This window comes from Mustelus asterias, chromosome 4 (genome assembly GCF_964213995.1).
Source record: "Mustelus asterias chromosome 4, sMusAst1.hap1.1, whole genome shotgun sequence".
Taxonomy (NCBI): domain Eukaryota; kingdom Metazoa; phylum Chordata; class Chondrichthyes; order Carcharhiniformes; family Triakidae; genus Mustelus; species Mustelus asterias.
The window spans coordinates 72,191,095-72,210,346 of record NC_135804.1 but is presented as its reverse complement, the minus strand read 5'-3'; the positions used below and the strand labels follow the sequence as shown (position 1 = coordinate 72,210,346).

The window sequence follows — 19,252 nt, the reverse complement described above, 5'->3', positions numbered from 1 at the left end:
TCTCGACTAGGTCCCGCACAGCTTTCGTGCACCACGGTTCCTTTAACCGACCAACACCTCCCTGTCTGCTCGGAACATTGTCCTGTAGAACTCTAGACAGACATTCCTTGAAAAACTGCCACCTCTCTTCAGTACATTTCCCCGAGAATACCTCCTTCCAATTTACTCCTCTAATTTGCTGTCTAATGTCTTCATATTTCCCCTTACTCCATATAAACACTTTCTGAGCTTGCCTGATCCTCTCTTTTTCCAATGCAAGCCTAAAGGAGATAGAGTTATGATTGCTATCCCCAAGATGCTCTCCCACTGAGAGATCTGACACCTGTCCAGGTTCATTGGTCAGTATCAGATCAAGTACAGCCTCTCCTCTTGTAGGCTTGTCCACATGCTGTGTCAGGAAACCCTCCTGAACACACCTAACGAACTCTTCCCCATCCAATCCCCTTACCCTAGGGATATTCCAATCTATGTTTGGGCGGCACGGTAGCACAGTGGTTAGCACTGCTGCTTCACAGCTCCAGGGACCTGGGTTCGATTCCCGGCTTGGGTCACTGTCTGTGTGGAGTTTGCACATTCTCCTCGTGTCATAAGAACATAAGAACATAAGAAATAGGAGCAGGAGTAGGCCATCTAGCCCCTCGAGCCTGCCCCGCCATTCAATAAGATCATGGCTGATCTGACGTGGATCAGTACCACTTACCCGCCTGATCCCCATAACCCTTAATTCCCTTACCGATCAGGAATCCATCCATCCGCGCTTTAAACATATTCAGCGAGGTAGCCTCCACCACCTCAGTGGGCAGAGAATTCCAGAGATTCACCACCCTCTGGGAGAAGAAGTTCCTCCTCAACTCTGTCTTAAACCGACCCCCCTTTATTTTGAGGCTGTGTCCTCTAGTTTTAACTTCCTTACTAAGTGGAAAGAATCTCTCCGCCTCCACCCTATCCAGCCCCCGCATTATCTTATAAGTCTCCATAAGATCCCCCCTCATCCTTCTAAACTCCAACGAGTACAAACCCAATCTCCTCAGCCTCTCCTCATAATCCAAACCCCTCATCTCCGGTATCAACCTGGTGAACCTTCTCTGCACTCCCTCCAATGCCAATATATCCTTCCTCATATAAGGGGACCAATACTGCACACAGTATTCCAGCTGCGGCCTCACCAATGCCCTGTACAGGTGCATCAAGACATCCCTGCTTTTATATTCTATCCCCCTCGCAATATAGGCCAACATCCCATTTGCCTTCTTGATCACCTGTTGTACCTGCAGACTGGGCTTTTGCGTGGGTTTCCTCCGGGTTTCCTCCGGGTTTCCTCCGGGTTTCCTCCGGGTTTCCTCCGGGTGCTCCGGTTTCCTCCCACAGTCCAAAGATGTGCGGGTTAGGTTGATTGGCCATGCTAAAATTGCCCCTTAGTGTCCTGGGATGCGTAGATTAGAGGGATTAGTGGGTAAAATATGTAGGGATATGGGGGTAGGGCCTGGGTGGGATTGTGGTCGGTGCAGACTCGATGGGCCGAATGGCCTCTTTCTGTACTGTAGGGTTTCTATGATTTCTATGAAATTAAAGTCTCCCATCACAATTACCTTATCTCTCGGTGAAGGCAACTTAGGAGTACTCTCTCCCGCCAACTTAGTCCAATCTCGGTGCTGCTGTTGCGTGATCACATGCTTTTTGAGAAAATGCAGAGTCTATTAGATCCCTCATACAGTGAAATACTGTGCCTTGGCTTATTTCTAATTCTCCTCCACCTGTAATTGCTTCCTCTGGGAGGTGCATCACACTCCCTGTCATCAGCTCAAAAGGAGTCAATCCTGTTCCATGAGCAGCAGTAGCCCTTTGACACAGCAATATTGCAGGCAAGGGCCGCACCCAGTTATTTCCTCCTCCTAAGATAGCCTTGGCTAAACTGATCTTTCATGTTTGATTCATCCTCTCCTCCATCCCTGAACTCTGAGGCTGATATGATATGTGAAATCTGTTTTATTCTCAGTATTCGACAGACCACTTTCAAAGCTCTCCCGTGAAATGGGCTCCCAGAATCTAGCTGAAGAGGCATTCCCCACCAGGGAATTATTTCATTTGCTAATGTCACAGCTACTATTATAGCTGTGGCATCTTCATATAGGAATGCTACAACTCATCGAGTAAATTGGTGTACAATTACTAAACAGTACGTTTTTTCTCTGTACCATGGTAACGGCCCTGTAAAATCCATTCGTAAGTTCTCCCAGGGTCCTTTGGGTCTGGATTGACTTCTCATTTTAATCTTGCAGGGACATCCTGGCTCCACCAGGGTGCACTACAGACACCTCTGACAATACTTTGCTACCTCTCGCCTCATCTCTTTCCAATACCAACATTTCTTCAATAAATCAAGCATTCTTTCCCTGGTCGTGTGTGCTATTCCATGATAAATCTTTAGCAGCGAGTGCTGTATTACTTCAGGAACTATTATTTCCCCTCGCTGCTCTATATTTCATCATGATCTTTCCGCCCTCTGTTTTTTTCCATTGTTCCTTTTCCTCCTCTTCTGCTTGTTCGTGCACTTGTTTTACATCAATATCTGGACTGTCCTCAACTGCTACAGCTGCTATCCCTACAGGCTATGTCCACTCCCAATCCTGTTTTACTCAGGTCTTTGCTGCCTGGTCAGCAAAATGATTTCCTTGCTGTACTTTATTCTCCATTTTCCTGTGAGCTTGAACCTTTATTACTGCTGCTTCTAAAGGAACACTGGCTACCTGGAGTAAATTCCTGATTAAAGCCTCGTGCTGTATTTGACTCCTCTTCTACCCGCCCCCCCTCCCCCCCCCCCGCCCCCTGAAGTCACAAAGCCACGTCTGCCCCATGCTGCCATATAATCATGCACGACTCCAAACGTGTAACAGCTATCTGTAGAAACATTAACCCATTTCCCCCTGCTACACTCCAAAGCTTTTAGTTAAAGCCATCAACTCTACTCTTGTGCTGAATCACTTCCTGGGATCTGCTCCCCTGCTATCATAGGCTCATAAGATATAGGAGAAGAATTAGGCTATTTGGCCCATTGTGGTGAACCATAGTTGGTTACCACTATGAGTACTGAACCATAGGTGGTCAGCACTATGGGTACTTGTAGATATGTTACTGTTGTCACTGTTGGGGTTAGGGTTGGGCTGTTCTACCTGTTGATATTGTTCTGTGGTACACTCCAGTTGGCTCCGCCTACCTGGAGGAGTATGAAGGTCACTGCACTGCCTGGTGACCCTTTAGTCCGGGATTGTATTGTTATATAGTCTGCTCCATTCTTGTTAGTAATAAAAGCTTTTATTTCCCGGGTACGATCCAGCCTCCCGAGTGATTTAATCGCGCATCAATTTTATTACTAACAAGAATTTTGGTAAAAAAAAACTATGGAGCAAATGTTGAAACCCGATCGGCTTACTTTAGATCCACGTGCGGCGGGAGCGTCGAACACTTTCGACCATTGGTTAAAGTGTTTTCAAGACGACATCAATGCCTCAACAGCCATTCAAAACGATGCCGATAGACTGCGGGTCCTCCACGCGAGGGTAAGCGACACCGTATACTCATCAATCCGCAATGCCCAAGACTACAAAGGGGCCATCGAACTACTTAAGAAACTGTACAACAAACCGCCAAACGAGATCCATGCTCGACACCTTCTAGCCACTCGACGGCGGCAGCCCGGTGAAACGACGGGACAGTACCTGCGCGGACTTCAGCAGCTAGCCAGAGCCTGCAACTGCAAGCCAGTGTCGGCGGCCCAGTATACGAACGACTTGATCCGAGATGCGTTCGTGGCGGGAATCGGCTCATCGTATATTCGCCTTCGGCTGCTAGAGCAAGGTAACCTAGACCTCGCTAAGACGGTGGAATTGGCTGACACGATGGAAGCGGCCTCCAGAAGTCTAGAAACTTACCCCACTGACCACGTGGGAACATCGTGGCAAGTACAGCCACCGACTCAACTCTACCCAGCGGCTCCGAAAAACTGTGCAATTGTGTTTCCAACCTCGGACCTGACGACGGCGGCTGCTCCAGGAGGCCCACGGTGCTATTTCTGTGGATTGGCGAAACACCCTCGGCAGCGATGTCCAGCTAGAACGGTATTTTGCTCCGCGTGTGGGAAGAAAGGGCATTATGCCAAAGTCTGCAGGACCAAACCACCCTCCAAGCATAGCAGCGCGGCGTGTGATTCTCCAGAGCCTGTCTCCTTGTCTCCAGCTTCTTTGAGGTCTTCCACCACGTGCGATTCCAGAGCGCCGCCATTCCTGAGGACGAAGACGCAAGACACGTGCGACCTGCAGGGGCCGCCACTTTTAGCGCCACCGACCACGTGCGATCCATGGGCGCAGCCATTTTGGTCGGCACCGACCGCAGACGACCAGCAGGGGTCATCATCATCAACCATCTCAGCTGCCTGCAGTTGCACTCAAGACCCAACGGTGGCGTCAATCATCCTGGACCAGGCCAAGCCTCACAGACTCGACAAGTCCATGATGGGCATAGAGGTAAATGGACGCCTAATTCATTGTTTGTTTGACAGCGGGAGCACGGAGAGTTTCATTCACCCTGACACCGTGAAACGGTGCGGTCTCCGAGTACGGACTGTCAGACAGACAATTTTGATGGCGTCGAGGTCCCGGTCTGTTACCGTGCTAGGGAGCTGCGTGGTCAACCTGACGGTGCGGGGCACAGTTTATGAGAACTTCAGGCTCCTCGTGTTACCGCACCTTTGCGCTCCAATACTCCTGGGACTAGACTTTATGGTCCACCTGAGGAGTGTAACCCTGCAGTACGATGGGCCACTCCCTCCACTCTTCAGTGGGAGAACAGCAGCCTCCAAATTGCCCAGCGCGCTCCACGTGTAGCCTCTCGACACTCAGAACCACCCCACCATCCTTATTCGAGAATCTTGTGCCAGGCTGCAAGCCCATCGCAACCAAGAGCAGGCATTACAGCGCTGAGCATCGGATCTTTATGCGATCTGAAGTTCAGCAGCTCCTCAGGGAAGGGATCATTCAACCTAGCACTAGTCCATGGAGAGCGCAAGTCGTGGTGGTTAAAACTGGAGACAAACCCTGGATGGTCATAGACTATAGTCAGACCATTAATAGATGCACGCAGCTGGATGCGTATCCTCTCCCGTGCATATCTGACACGGTCAACCAGATTGCGCAGTACCGGGTGTTCTCCACCATTGACTTGAAGTCAGCTTACCACCAGCTCCCCATTCGCCCAGAGGACCGAAAATATACGGCCTTTGAGGCGGATGGTCGTCTTTACCACTTTTGAAGGGTTTCCTTTGGCGTCACGAATGGGGTCTCGGTCTTCCAGCGTGCAATGGACCGAATGGTGGACCAGAACGGGCTGCGGGCTACCTTCCCGTACCTGGATAACATCACTATCTGCGGCCATGACCAGCAGGACCACGATGCCAACCTCCTTAGATTTTTACACACTGCGTCTCGCCTGAATCTGACATACAACAGGGAGAAGTGCGTATTTAGCAAGCGCCGCCTAGCAATTCTCGGATACGTGGTGGAAAACGGGGTCCTTGGCCCTGATCCAGACCGTATGCGTCCCCTCCTTGAACTTCCCCTGCCCACTAGTATCAAAGCACTGAGAAGATGCTTAGGTTTCTTTTCATACTCTGCACAGTGGGTTCCCAATTATGCGGACAAAGCCCGTCCGCTCATAAAGTCTACCTCTTTTCCCCTAGCAGCAGAGGCTCGCTTAGCCTTTGAAGGGATAAAAGCCGACATCGCGAAAGCACGCTGTTGATGAGTCCATCCCCTTTCAGGTGGAGAGCGATGCATCTGATTTCGCCCTGGCCGCCACACTTAACCAGGCAGGCAGGCCCGTCGCCTTTTTCTCTCGCACCCTCCAAGGCCTGAAATTCGGCACTCCGCGGTGGAAAAAGAGGCTCAGGCCATTGTGGAGGCCGTCCGGCATTGGCACCATTACTTGGCGGGAAAACGATTCACCCTGCTCACGGACCAGCGGTCCGTGGCGTTCATGTTCGACAACACGTTACGGGGTAAGATCAAAAATGATAAAATCTTGAGGTGGAGAATTGAACTCTCCACCTACAACTATGATATCATGTACCGTCCGGGGAAGCTCAATGAGCCCCCAGACGCCCTGTCGCGTGGAACATGTGCAAGTGTGCAGGAGGATCGATTACAGGCCCTCCACAATGATCTCTGCCATCCGGGGATCACTCGGCTCTTCCATTTCGTAAAGGCCCGGAATCTACCCTACTCAGTGGATGATGTCAGGTCCATAACCCGAAGCTGCCAGGTATGTGCTGAATGCAAACCGCACTTCTACCGACCTGACAGGGCACACCTCATTAAGGCCACTCACCCTTTTGAAAGACTGAGTGTGGACTTCAAGGGCCCCCTCCCTTCGACAGATCGGAATGCGTACTTCCTCAACGTGATTGACGAGTACTCACGATTCCCTTTTGCCATTCCCTGTTCAGACATGACCGCTGCCATGGTTATCAAAGCATTACGGGATCTTTTCACCCTGTTCGGTTACCCCAGCTCTATCCACAGTGATAGGGGCTCGTCATTTATGAGTGACGACTTGAGGCAATACCTGCTCTCAAAAGGGATTGCCTCAAGTAGAACTATGAGTTACAACCCCAGGGGTAACGGACAGGTTGAAAGAGAAAATGCTACAGTCTGGAAGGCAGTCTTACTGGCGTTGAGGTCTAAAGGTCTTCCAGTCTCCCGTTGGCAAGAGGTACTCTCTGATGCTCTCCATTCTATCCGCTCACTCCTGTGTACGGCAACCAACGCTACTCCGCATGAGAGGATGTTTTCCTTCCCTAGGAAGTCTTCCTCTGGGACCTCATTACCATCTTGGTTGACGCTCTCAGGACCTGTCCTCCTGCGGCGGCATGTTAGAACCCGCAAGTCCGACCCTTTGGTTGAACAGGTCCATCTCCTCCACGCCAACCCTCAATATGCCTATGTGGCATATCCTGACGGGCGAGAGGACACGGTCTCTATTAGAGATCTGGCACCAGCAGGGGACTTGGACACCCCAGTCGCTCCCACACCCCTACTTAGGGACCCCCCGACCCTTATCTACCCTCCTGACACGGCGCGGGCAGTATCGGGACCACCACTTAATCCTCTTACTCCAGTGTACAGCTTACCTGAGTCCAGGAGATTGTCGCCACCTCGAGGCGTGCTCGAGTCCAGCAGATTGTCGCCACCTCGTGGTTCACCTGTCCGTGAGGAACTGGAGGAGTCACTGGACACCGCCTTGGAGAGAAGGACGCCACGGTCACCAGAATCGGCGTTACCGCCAGTGTTGAGGAGGTCGCAGAGACGGTGCGGTCCTCCAATACGACTGAACTTGTGAATATATGAACAGTTGTTCTGTTTTTTTTTGCCCCGCCGGCCTTTGTTTTAAAGGAGGGGTGAATGTGGTGAACCATAGTTGGTTACCACTATGAGTACTGAACCATAGATGGTCAGCACTATGGGTATTTGTAGATATGTTACTGTTGTCACTGTTGGGGTTAGGGTTGGGCTGTTCTACCTGTTAATATTGTTCTGTGGTACACTCCAGTTGGCTCCGCCTACCTGGAGGAGTATGAAGGTCACTGCACTGCCTGGTGACCCTTTAGTCTGGGATTGTATTGTTATATAGTCTGCTCCATTCTTGTTCGTAATAAAAGCCTTTATTTCCCGGGTACGATCCAGCCTCCCGAGTGATTTAATCGCGCATCACCCATCAAGTCTGCTCCGAAATTCAACCATGGCTGATATGCTCCTAATCCCCATTTTCCTGCCTTCAACCCATTACCAATTAAAAATCTGTCTAACTCCTCAAATTTACTCACTGTCCCAGCATCTAACATACTTTGGGGTAGCCAATTCCACAGATTCACAACCCTTTGGGAGAAGTAGTTTCTCCTCAACTCTGTTCTAAATTTGCTATCCCTTAGCCTAAGATATGACCTCTCATCCTAGAATGCCTCTCCAGCGGAAGCATCCGCTCCATGTCTACTTTATCCATATCTTTTATCATCTTGAATACCTCAATTTGATCTCCCCTCATTCATCTTAATTCCAAAGAATATAGGCCTAAACTGTTCAATTTCTCTTCATACAACAAGCCCCTCATCTCTGGAATCACTTCTCCCTCTTCATTCACCACTGCCCACGCTGCACGGGGTTCTCCATTCAAGTATTTCCTTGCACCACCTATGGCTAAGTTAATTAACCCTTCACCTGCCAATGGCTCTTCCACTACTCCTTCTCTTGCTTCTTCTTTTACTTCTGCAGCACATCCATGTTCCATGCCCTGTACAGTCAATCCCCCTGCGGAGTTTTTCCTGACACCTCTGCTTCATTACATGCTCATCTCCCGGAAAGAAATTCTGCAGTGTACAAGGAGGCTATTCAGCCCGTCAAGTCTGCACTGACAACAACCCCACCCCAGGCCCTATCCCCGCAACCCTACACATTTGCCCGGCTTATCCCTCTAACCTACACATCGTGGGAAGCTAAGGGACAATTTAGCAAAGCCAATCAACCTAACCCGTACTTCTTTGGACTGTGGGAGGAAGCCAGAGCACCCGGAGGAAACCCACGCAGACACGGAAAATGTGCAAACTCCACACAAACAGTGACCCAAGCAGGCATCAAACTCACGTCCCTGGAGCTGTGAGGCAGCAGTGCTAACCACTGTGCCGCCCCCACATAACTTCGCACAAAAATTCCTATTGTAATTAAAAAGCTTTCAATACTTGTCTTGCCCCTTTTCTGGTGAAAAGCCATTGTACATCTGGAATCTCTCTTTTTTTCCTGAAGTCTATAACATAATAATATCTTTGAAACAGCAAACCTTTCAATTTGATCCCAGGCTATAACTTATTTTGATTGTTCATTCTTATCTTAAATAACATTTTATTAAGGTAACTTGCTTATGTTAGAATCATGTCAGAATTATCCCAAATTCAGAAAATAGTGTTGTGAGCTCTCCATTGTAACTGTCCGTTAGTATCTATCTAGAAATTGTAGAAACCCTACAGTACAGAAAGGGGCCATTCGGCCCATCAAGTCTGCACCGATCACAATCCCACCCAGGCCCTACCCCTGTATCCCTACATATTTACCCACTAATCCCTCTAACTTATGCATCTCAGGACACTAAGGGGCAAGTTTTCGCATGGCCAATCAACCTAACCCGCACATCTTTGGACTGTGGGAGGAAACTGGAGCACCCAGAGGAAACCCACGCAGACACGAGGAGAATGTGCAAACTCCACACAGACAGTGACCCGAGTCTGGAATCGAACCTAGGTCCCCGGAGCTGTGAAGCAGCAGTGCTAACCACTGTGCTACCGTGCCAACCTATCTTATCTCTTTTATTTTCAAAAAACTGTTCAATCATCCATAGCTTTCATTTAAACTGCGTTCTACTTCCGAGAAGCCCTTTTAAATGGTTTTCTTGTATCCTATGAATCCCACCTTTAATTCTGTCCTCCTCTGTTTACTATCAGCTCCTCTATAACATATCTTTTATTACCCTGTTCACTTTCCCTTTTCATTTTTTCCACTGAATTATTTCCCTCATCTCTAATTATATTAATCTGTCAATTTGGTGTTATAGGCGGCTCTCCCTTTTTGCCCGTCTGGCATCTAATATTGTTTTCAACCTTCCCATATTCAATATTTACAACAGGGCATTGCTTTGTGTTCAGAACTACTCCTCCAGTCTTGTGATTGATTCACTAACTCTGAATATCCATGTCACACATTTCAACTAGAATGTATTATGGTGTGTAATAATTCCCATCATTAAACATGCATTCTACCTTATGTAACTCCTCACTAAACATTCTCTCCCCTTCTGTTAGATTTTTGATTTAAGCCAACAATTTCTATTATATAGAAAATCTACAAATAAATTCTCGAATGCGTTAAAACTACTGCAAGACTTATAACACACAGATCCATCCTGTCTGGGACAGAATGGGTTCATTCTCTCCTTGTTTCAGCAGGGGCGGAATAAGTTCACTCAGATGGACATCATCATTTCAAACACTCCGGCATAATTCTTTCCATTTCTCTTTTCATTGTCAGTTCCATCAAGAATACATTTTTGAATTTAACAAAAAGCCTAATCCAGATTAATCCAAAATAAGATTGATTTTTACCACTTTTAAATATCCCTAATAAATTAAGATTTTTACGCTTATTTACACTCTCTCCAGTTTAAGCTCAAAATTTGCATGGTTAATTATTCTACAGCTCTGTCTCTGTAACCAACACAGGCAGATACAAAATCAAATCAACTATTTGCTGAAATGGTTAACTCATAACTTTTTAGACATAACATAATGCCATCTTGAAATTGATTTTCCTTTCCCAACGTGGCAGAGCTCAAATCTGTCGGATTCCTTGTCTTGAAAATGACCATGTCCATCGATCATTTTAAGTAATTTAGAATTGATATCTTGACCCCGCATCAATTGCACTATCATAAAATCTCAACTGAGGGGAAAGTAATTTATTAAACTCACACACAAACGCAAATTCACTTTGACCTGCAATACCCTACGGCACCACATGGTGCTCTAAATCGCACAGTTACACTCTCTCTCTCTATCCCTTCGTCATAAACAATTAGTTACCTGTTTGTATTTTTTAACCCTTTAGCTCCTCTCTTTGGTCCATGACGCGTCAGACCAACCAATTTCAACCTCTCTCTCTCTCTCTCTCTCACACGAGTCTCTCACAGTGGACCTCTACTCCTGAGACCTCTTCCTGCCAGTTCTCTCTCATGGCCTTGTCCCTTCTCTACTTCTGGAACCCCTCCCTGTGAGTTCCTTGAGTCCGAGCCAGCCGCCGTCTGTATGCACGGTCTAACCCCTTGACGCTTCTCTAGCTATGTGGTTTTTACAGGCCGCTGCATAGGAGTTCCAAGTGTCCAGCCCCGGCCTCACTATGTTTAAGCATACCTTCTCTGCAAATGCCCCTTCGAACCATGCAATTTTACATGCTGCTCCATAGGAGATCTGAGTGTTCGTCCCCGGCCTCTGTACATTAAGCATGGGCTCTTTATATACACACTACTTTTGCACCTCTTCCCCAGTCCAAGATACTCAACTTGCAGCTTTTGGCTGTCAGACACGTAGCCCCCTAACTACTGGGTGGTATTCAAAGAATGTACTTGCCCATCTTTTGGGAGAAAGTCTCGCCTCCGGTCACCGGTGAGTATCCTGCTGTCGCAGCACTAAATTGTAAGAAGAATTTTCTGAGGTGACCCTCTGAGGTGTTTTGTGCTCAGTTGATCTCAACCAATATATCGATTATGAAAGTCAGCATGTAGTTAAAGAATGAAAAGGAATTCATTTGCTAATGCATGCATCAGGAGGGAGTGCAGTCATTGAATGCTGACTGTCCTTGCTGAGATAACATCACAATCGTAAAAATGTTATACTGTTCTGAACATTTCAATATCCCCACCCAGCCTGTCCTCCAAGCTGGATGTTCCAATTACAATATTACACAGTATTACCTTAGCCAATAACGTTCCACCTGTCAACAAGATTAGGAGATCATTAGCTCAGTGCCCGTGCAAGTTCCTTCCCCATTACCTGGGAAACCTAACTCATGTGAATCCAGTGCCCAAGGCCACAGCTCGCAGCGAATTTTAATTGGCAAAAGGAGTCATTCTTTCGCTCGAATTGGGGCCTCTCATCAGCCTGAGAGATTGCACCAGCCTCGCTACCAGGAGCAAATTCATTCCCATACATTCCAGAACTCTAAATTTGATTTGCATATCCTAAACAGATAAGAGAAACTGCCTTTCTCTACTCCATTGTATTAAAAGAATTTGGTCTGTCTACCACTATTTCCCAACATGCTGAGCAAACAGACTGTTGGTTGGCCAAAGTTCACAAACATGTTAAGGATACAGTTTAATTTCTTAATACTTGGTTAAATTGTGGTTATACAGTTTATAATCCCTTTGCATACATTGTTCCAGGTACATTGTGAATTCTCACTATATATAAGTCACTTTATAATTACCTTAACCGAGTCTTCTCATTATAGTAAAACTAAAATGAAGGGCCTCATAGTGAGAGTTCTATACTAGCCCTCTGCCCCCATCACTACTGCTGGCAATTTCACAGGATTCTGCCATCATTTTTTCAAAAATGATTTGAAACAGTCCTTTGTACTCTTAGGGTGATAGTAGAAGATCCCATGGCACTAGTTAAAGGAGATCACAGCAGTTTTGCCTGGGATACAAGCAAATTTTATGCCAGTAAATTATCACTTCTTTCTAATCTTGCTGTGTGTAAACTTGTTGTTCTGTTTCTGACATTACAACTGATGCACCATCAATTTACGAGGACTCCAGCGAGTGAGTGAAATACAACAGGCTTTTAATCGCAAAGAATTGGAACACACCCTTGTAGCTAGCCTGGCCCAGACTGAGGCAGAGGGAAGGAACCGTTACCTTTATACCTCGATCAGGTGGAAGGGAGGGGTCTCGGGTCAGGCGCAGCAGGGGTGTGTCCAGGCATACAACGTGTAGTTACAGTGGGTCACCACATTCACCCCCTGTTTAAAAAAAAGAGTCCGGCGGGGGGTGAGATGGGTGGAACAATATATACAAAGGCACAAAATATATACAAAAGTCACGGCTGAAGTAAGACGTCGACCCCTCACAGGTTCAGCCTGTCGGGCGGTTTGATCCATCGCTGCGACTGCCGTAGTGCTGGTTGTGGTGGTGTTTCAGGTGGCAGGGTGAAACCACTCGAGTCCGCTGTCGTCCCTTCTGGTCGGGTCCTGCGTGGTGACTCCGGGGGCTCAGGCGAGCTGCATACAGGGGACAAAGAAGTAAGCGGACCTGGTGCTACCTGAACAACAGAGGGGTCTAGGGATGTGGGATGGGGGGTCATAGTGGGCTCCGGGGCACCCGCAGGCGCCAGGTCCCGGATGGAGACCGTGCCCTCCCGCCCATCGGGGTGTGCCACATAGGCATATTGGGGGTTGGCGTGGAGGAGCTGGACCCTTTGACCAGGGGGTCCGACTTATGGGGCTACACGTGCCTCCGGAGCAGAACGGGGCCTGGGTACGTCAGCCACGACGGTAGGGAGATCCCCGAGGAGGACTTCCTAGGGAAAGCAAACATCCGCTCATGAGGGGTGGCATTGGTAGCCGTACACAGGAGTGACCGAATTGAGTGCAGTGCATCAGGGAGGACCTCTTGCCAGCGGGTGACTGGAAATCATAGAAATCATAGAAATCATAGAAACCCTACAGTGCAGAAGGAGGCCATTCGGCCCTTCGAGTCTGCACCGACCACAATCCCACCCAGGCCCTACCCCCACATATTTTACCCGCTAATCCCTCTAACCTACGCATCCCAGGATTCTAAGGGGCAATTTTTGGCCAATCAACCTAATCCGCACATCTTTGGACTGTGGGAGGAAACCGGAGCACCCGGAGGAAACCCACGCAGACACGAGGAGAATGTGCAAACTCCACACAGTGACCCGAGCCGGGAATCGAACCCGGGACCCTGGAGCTGTGAAGCAGCAGTGCTAACCACTGTGCTACCGTGCTACCGACCTTTAGACCGTAGCGCTAGTAAAACGGCCTTCCAGACTGTCGCATTCTCCCTCTCTACCTGTCCGTTCCCCCTGGGGTTGTAGCTGGTAGTCCTACTCGAGGCTATGCCTTTAGAGAGCAGGTACTGACGCAGCTCATCACTCATGAAGGAGGATCCCCGGTCGCTATGGATGTAACTAGGTAAACCGAACAGGGTGAAGAGGCCGTGCAGGGCCCTGACGACCGTGGCTGAAGTCATATCCGGGCAGGGAATAGCGAAAGGGAATCGGGAGTACTCATCTATAACGTTGAGGAAATAGATGTTGCGGTCAGAAGAAGGAAGGGGCCCTTTGAAATCAATGCTGAGGCGTTCAAAGGGGCAGGTGGCTTTTATGAGGTGTGCCCTGTCCGGCCGATAGAAGTGTGGCTTACACTCCGCGCAGACCGGGCAGTGTCTGGTTATAGACCGGACGTCCTCAACAGAATAGGGCAGGTTACGGGCCTTAATAAAATGGTAGAGCCTGGTGACTCCCGGGTGACAGAGGGCATTGTGGAAAGTCTGTAGTTGGTTCACTTGTGCGCTGGCACATGTTCCGCGAGACAGAGCGTCCGGAGGCTCGTTGAGCTTCCCGGGCCGGTATAAGATGTCATAATTGTAGGTGGAGAGCTCAATCCTCCACCTCAGTATCTTATCGTTCTTAATCTTGCCCCTCTGCACGTTGTTGAACATAAAAGCCACCGAACGTTGGTCCGTGAGCAAAGTGAACCGTTGGCCAGCGAGGTAGTGACGCCAGTGTCGCACCGCTTCGACGATGGCCTGAGCCTCCTTCTCGACAGAGGAGTGTCGAAATTCCGAGCCTTGGAGGGTTCATGAAAAGAAGGCCACGGGTCTGCCCGCCTGGTTAAGGGTAGCGGCCAGGGCGAAGTCAGACGCATCACTCTCCACCTGGAAGGGGATTGACTCATCCACTGCGTTCATCGTGGCCTTCGCGATGTCCGCTTTGATGCGGTCGAAGGCCAAGCGGGCCTCTCCCGACAGGAGAAAAAGGGTGGATTTGATAAGCGGACGGGCCTTATCCGCATAATTAGGGACCCACTGGGTGCAGTATGAGAAGAAGCCCAGGCATCTCCTCAGTGCTTTGAGATTGGTGGGAAGGGGAAGTTCCAGGAGGGGACGCATGCGGTCAGGATCGGGGCCGATGACCCCGTTTTCCACTACATATCCCAGGATGGCGAGGCAGTGAGTGCGGAAGACACTTCTCCTTGTTGTAGGTCAGATTAAGGAGACCGGCCGTGTGGAGAAATTTATTGAGGTTTGTGTCGTGGTCCTGCTGATCATGGCCGCAGATGGTGACGTTATCCAGGTACGGGAAGGTGGCCTGCAGCCCGTTCTGGTCCACCATTTGGTCCATCTCACGCTGGAAAACCGAGACCCCGTTGGTGACGCTGAAGGGGACCCTGAGGAAGTGATAGAGACGGCCACCCGCCTCGAAAGCAGTATATTTGCGGTCCTCTGGGCGGATGGGGAGCTGGTGGTAAGCCGATTTAAGGTCAATAGTGGAGAACACCTGGTACTGCGCAATCTGATTGACCATGTCAGATATGCGCGGAAGGGGATACATGTCCAGCTGCGTGTACCGGTTGATGGTCTCACTGTAATCGATGACCATACGGTGTTTCTCCCCAGTTTTGACCACCACCACTTGTGCGCTCCAGGGGTTAGTACTGGCCTCAATGATCCCTTCCTTCAGGAGCCGCTGGACCTCGGACCTAATGAAGATCTTGTCCCCCGCACTGTACCGTCTGCTCTTGGTGGCAATAGGCTTACATTCGGGGGTGAGGTGTTCGAATAGTGAGGGAGGGGTGACTTGAAGGGTCGAGAGGCTGCAAGTGGTGCGCGGTGGGCAGTCTAAGAACTGTGGGTTGCAGACGGAGAGTGGGGGAAGAGGCCCGTTGTACTGCAACGTGACACTCCTGAGATGGGTCAGGAAATCGAGCCCCAGGAGTACAGGAGCGCAGAGGTGTGGCAGCACCAGGAGCTTGAAATTTTCGTACTCGGTCCCCCGAACCATAAGGGTCACCACACAGTACCCGAGGACATCCACCGAGCGGGACTTTGAGGCCAAGGAAATTGTTTGTTTAACTGGCCACACAGAAAGGGCGCAGCGGCTCACCGTATCAGGGTGGATGAAACTCTCCGTACTCTCCATCATGGACCTGGCGAGTTGATGTGGACGGGATTGATCGAGCTGGACAGCTGCCACCGTGGATCCTGGAGGGTGGTCGACCGCAGTTGCCGACGCCCAAAATGGCGGCCCCCTCGTCTCACATTCGACCGATGGCGTCCGAAATGGCGGCTCCCTCGTCTCACATTCGACCGATGGCGTCCGAAATGGCGGCTCCCTCGTCTCACATTCGACCGATGGCGTCCGAAATGGCAGCCCCCTCGTCTCACATTCGACCGATGGCGTCCGAAATGGCGGCTCCCTCGTCTCACATTCGACCGATGGCGTCCGAAATGGCGGCTCCCTTGGGTCGCACACGGCACTGTTGGGCTTCGAGGATGACTTTGCCCTGCAGACTTTAGCATAGTGGCCCTTCTTCCTGTACCCAGAGCAGTACACCTCCCTAGCCGGGCAGCGTTGTCGGGGGTGCTTCCCCAGGCAGCAAAAATAATACTTCGGACCGGCAACAGCCGCAGCAGTTGAGTTGTTGGTGGGGCGCGGTGTGGCGTAAGTCTGTGACCCTCCTAGATACTGGGGTGGCAGCGGCCATGGTGCCCACAATGCAACCGCGTGGTCAGGTGCGTAAACCTCGAGGTTACGGGAGGCCACCCCTAAAGATTCTGCGAGCGCCACTGTTTTCGGTAGGTCCAGCCCACCCTGCTCCGGCAGTCGCTGCCGAATGTAGTTGGACGCGATGCCCGTAACATAGGCATCGCGGATTAAGTCCTCCGTGTACTGCGCGGCGGATACAGCCTTGCAGGCCCTGCCGAGTACCCGTAGTTCGTGGAGAAATTGTGCACTCGATTCTCCCGGCCGTTGTCTTCGAGTAGCCAGAAGGTGTCTGGCGTAGACTTCGTTCGTCTGTTTGCTATACTGGCTCTTTAGGAGCTCTAGCGCGTCTTAGCGTCGCGGATGGTGGAATAAACCACGTCGCTTACCCGGGCGTGGAGCACGTGCAGCTTGTCTGTTTCAGACTGGACGACAGCGGAGGCTTCGAGGAAGGCTTCAAAGCACCTCAGCCAGTGATCGAAGCTGTTGGAAGCTCCCACAGCTTGAGGATCCAGGTCTAACTTGTCGGGCTTCAAAATTTGTTCCATCCTATGAGTTTTGTTTTTCTTTGAGATTAAAATTGATGCACCATCAATTCACGGGGACTATAGCGAGTGAGTGAAATACAACAGGCTTTTAATCGCAAAGAACTGGAACACACCCTTGTAGCTAGCCTGGCCCAGACTGAGGCAGAGGGGAGGAACTGTTACCTTTATACCTCGATCAGGTGGAAAGGGAGGAGTCTCGGGTCAGGCACAGCAGGGGTGTGTCCAGGCATACAACATGTAGTTACAGTGGGTCACCACAACAACAGTGACTGCCCTTTCAAAAATACTTCATTCAAACATGCTGAGATTGTGATAGCTGCTCGACAGAGCTCATGCTTTCTTTCATGTGAATATTTGATTTGCTTTCCAGGAACAGATTGAGTGAGAGATGGTGGGTGCTGTTGATCTGCTATTTAAGTTGTGGCTCTGGATGTACCTTTTCTGCTGCTGCTTGATTCAATTCAACAATGATAAAGGTATGTGATTTTGAAGCCTTGTTCTGAGCTTTCTCCAACTGCACATTAATCATAGAAATCATAGAAACCCTACAGTGCAGAAGGAGGCCATTCGGCCCATCGAGTCTGCACCGACCACAATCCCACCCAGGCCCTACCCCCACATATTTACCCGCTAATCCCTCTAACCTACGCATCCCAGGATTCTAAGGGGCAATTTTTAACCTGGCCAATCAACCTAACCCGCACATCTTTGGATGTGGGAGGAAACCGGAGCACCCGGAGGAAACCCACGCAGACACGAGGAGAATGTGCAAACTCCACACAGACAGTGACCCGAGCCAGGAATCGAACCCGGGGCCCTGGAGCTGTGAAGCAGCAGCGCTAACCACTGTGCTATCGTGCCGCCCAAAATAGAAATCATAGAAACCCTACAGTACAGAAAGAGGCCATTCGGCCCATCAAGTCTGCACAATCATTATACATTTTTGGTGACTGTTTCTATTAATAATGATTGTTGTCCTTGCAGTTCTAGGTCAGGAAGAATTCATACTGTGTGCAAATCTCAGCAGCAGGACAAAAAAGTTTCACCTAAGCTTTGGCAATGCTAACTGCATGATGAAATTTCATATGTCAACGGAAGTTCATATAGAGATCGGTGAACAAGCGACTGACGCTGAGATCAGAACTGAGACCATAACTACAAAGAATGGCTTGATGGATTTTTGCTTTATTTGGAATGGCACTGATGGTGACTATTTGATCAGTCCTGACAATATCAGTCCTGGCAATATCAGTCTTCACAATATCGGTCCAGAAAACGAAATGTGCTGTGAGAATTTCACCCTTTTGCAGAACTTGACACAAAATTCCACGAGTAACTGTTCTTACCTGAATGGCTTCAACCTGACCCACATTCAATTTGTAAACTTAACTGAGGTGGTCTTTGTTGGATTGAATTGCTCCAGCTCAGGTGAGGAATCTTCCATTTAATTTTGTTTGTATAACATCTTTAACATCCCGGGTTGTTTACCTCGAGCCCCAGCAAACAAATGGCCCCAAATCTTCCATTCAGCAGATTGTTGGAGACCAGATTTTTGCCTGTGGAAGTCCTGTCTCTTGGACCTATGTGGAAATTGCCCAGGAAGTATTTACTTACGATGGCCAGTTCCCTTGCTCCCTGGGAGCCTCTGCAAATGTCTCCAACTTTGAGTTAGAGCTGGAGACTTGGGATTTCCATGTATTTACCTGGATAATTACCCAAGAAATGTTAGACAGATGGAAATCTAGTCTAAATCCTGGATAAATTGAACAACTGATTTCCCAATCACTTCTTCCACCACACCCCCAAAACCCCTGACCACCCAACTGAGCCAATCTGACTTATGTCCCCAAACTGGCTATCTCCCCATCTCGCCTCCAACCCACAACTGCTTGACCTGATCTGACCACCTCTGACTGGACCTGACTACCTCCCCGACCACTGTCCCAACCAGACTTAACCTGACTACTCAAGATGTGACTACCCACTGACTACTCACTCGCCTACAAACCCATCTACCCACCTGCCAACCTCTCTTATCTGTCCACCTTGTGCATCTATCCACTCACTCAGCTATTTACTCAGCCATTTAGCCATTCATTCACTAACCCACAATTAAAACATAGACATTTAAACTTCCCAGGCAGGATATGGCAGTGAATACTGCAAAAACTGAGGGGGTGACTGGGTGTCCTGTCGCCTTCTTATACCTTGTTCTGACAGAATTCCCCAGAGGACACTGTGCTGCACACTTCTTTGACAGCCATGTTTGGAACATTCTGGAAGAATCATTATCAGATGGGGATAATCTATGTGCACAGTGACCGTG

The 19,252-nt window shown here is 49.3% G+C and overlaps 1 protein-coding gene across 2 annotated transcripts in view; it reads left to right on the top strand.

The window, feature by feature from the left end:
- Positions 1 to 19,252, top strand: part of LOC144492776 (adhesion G-protein coupled receptor G6-like) — a 374,363-nt gene that overhangs the window by 55,608 nt on the left and 299,503 nt on the right. The window contains exons 2-3 of one of the 2 annotated variants that reach the window (XM_078211193.1): positions 17,297 to 17,402; positions 17,911 to 18,354. The exons of the other annotated variant lie outside the window; for it this stretch is intronic. Coding sequence (XP_078067319.1) covers positions 17,315 to 17,402; positions 17,911 to 18,354 — 532 coding nt within the window. The 5' untranslated portion in view covers positions 17,297 to 17,314. The remainder of the gene's footprint in view (positions 1 to 17,296; positions 17,403 to 17,910; positions 18,355 to 19,252) is intronic. 2 annotated transcript variants of the gene reach the window in all.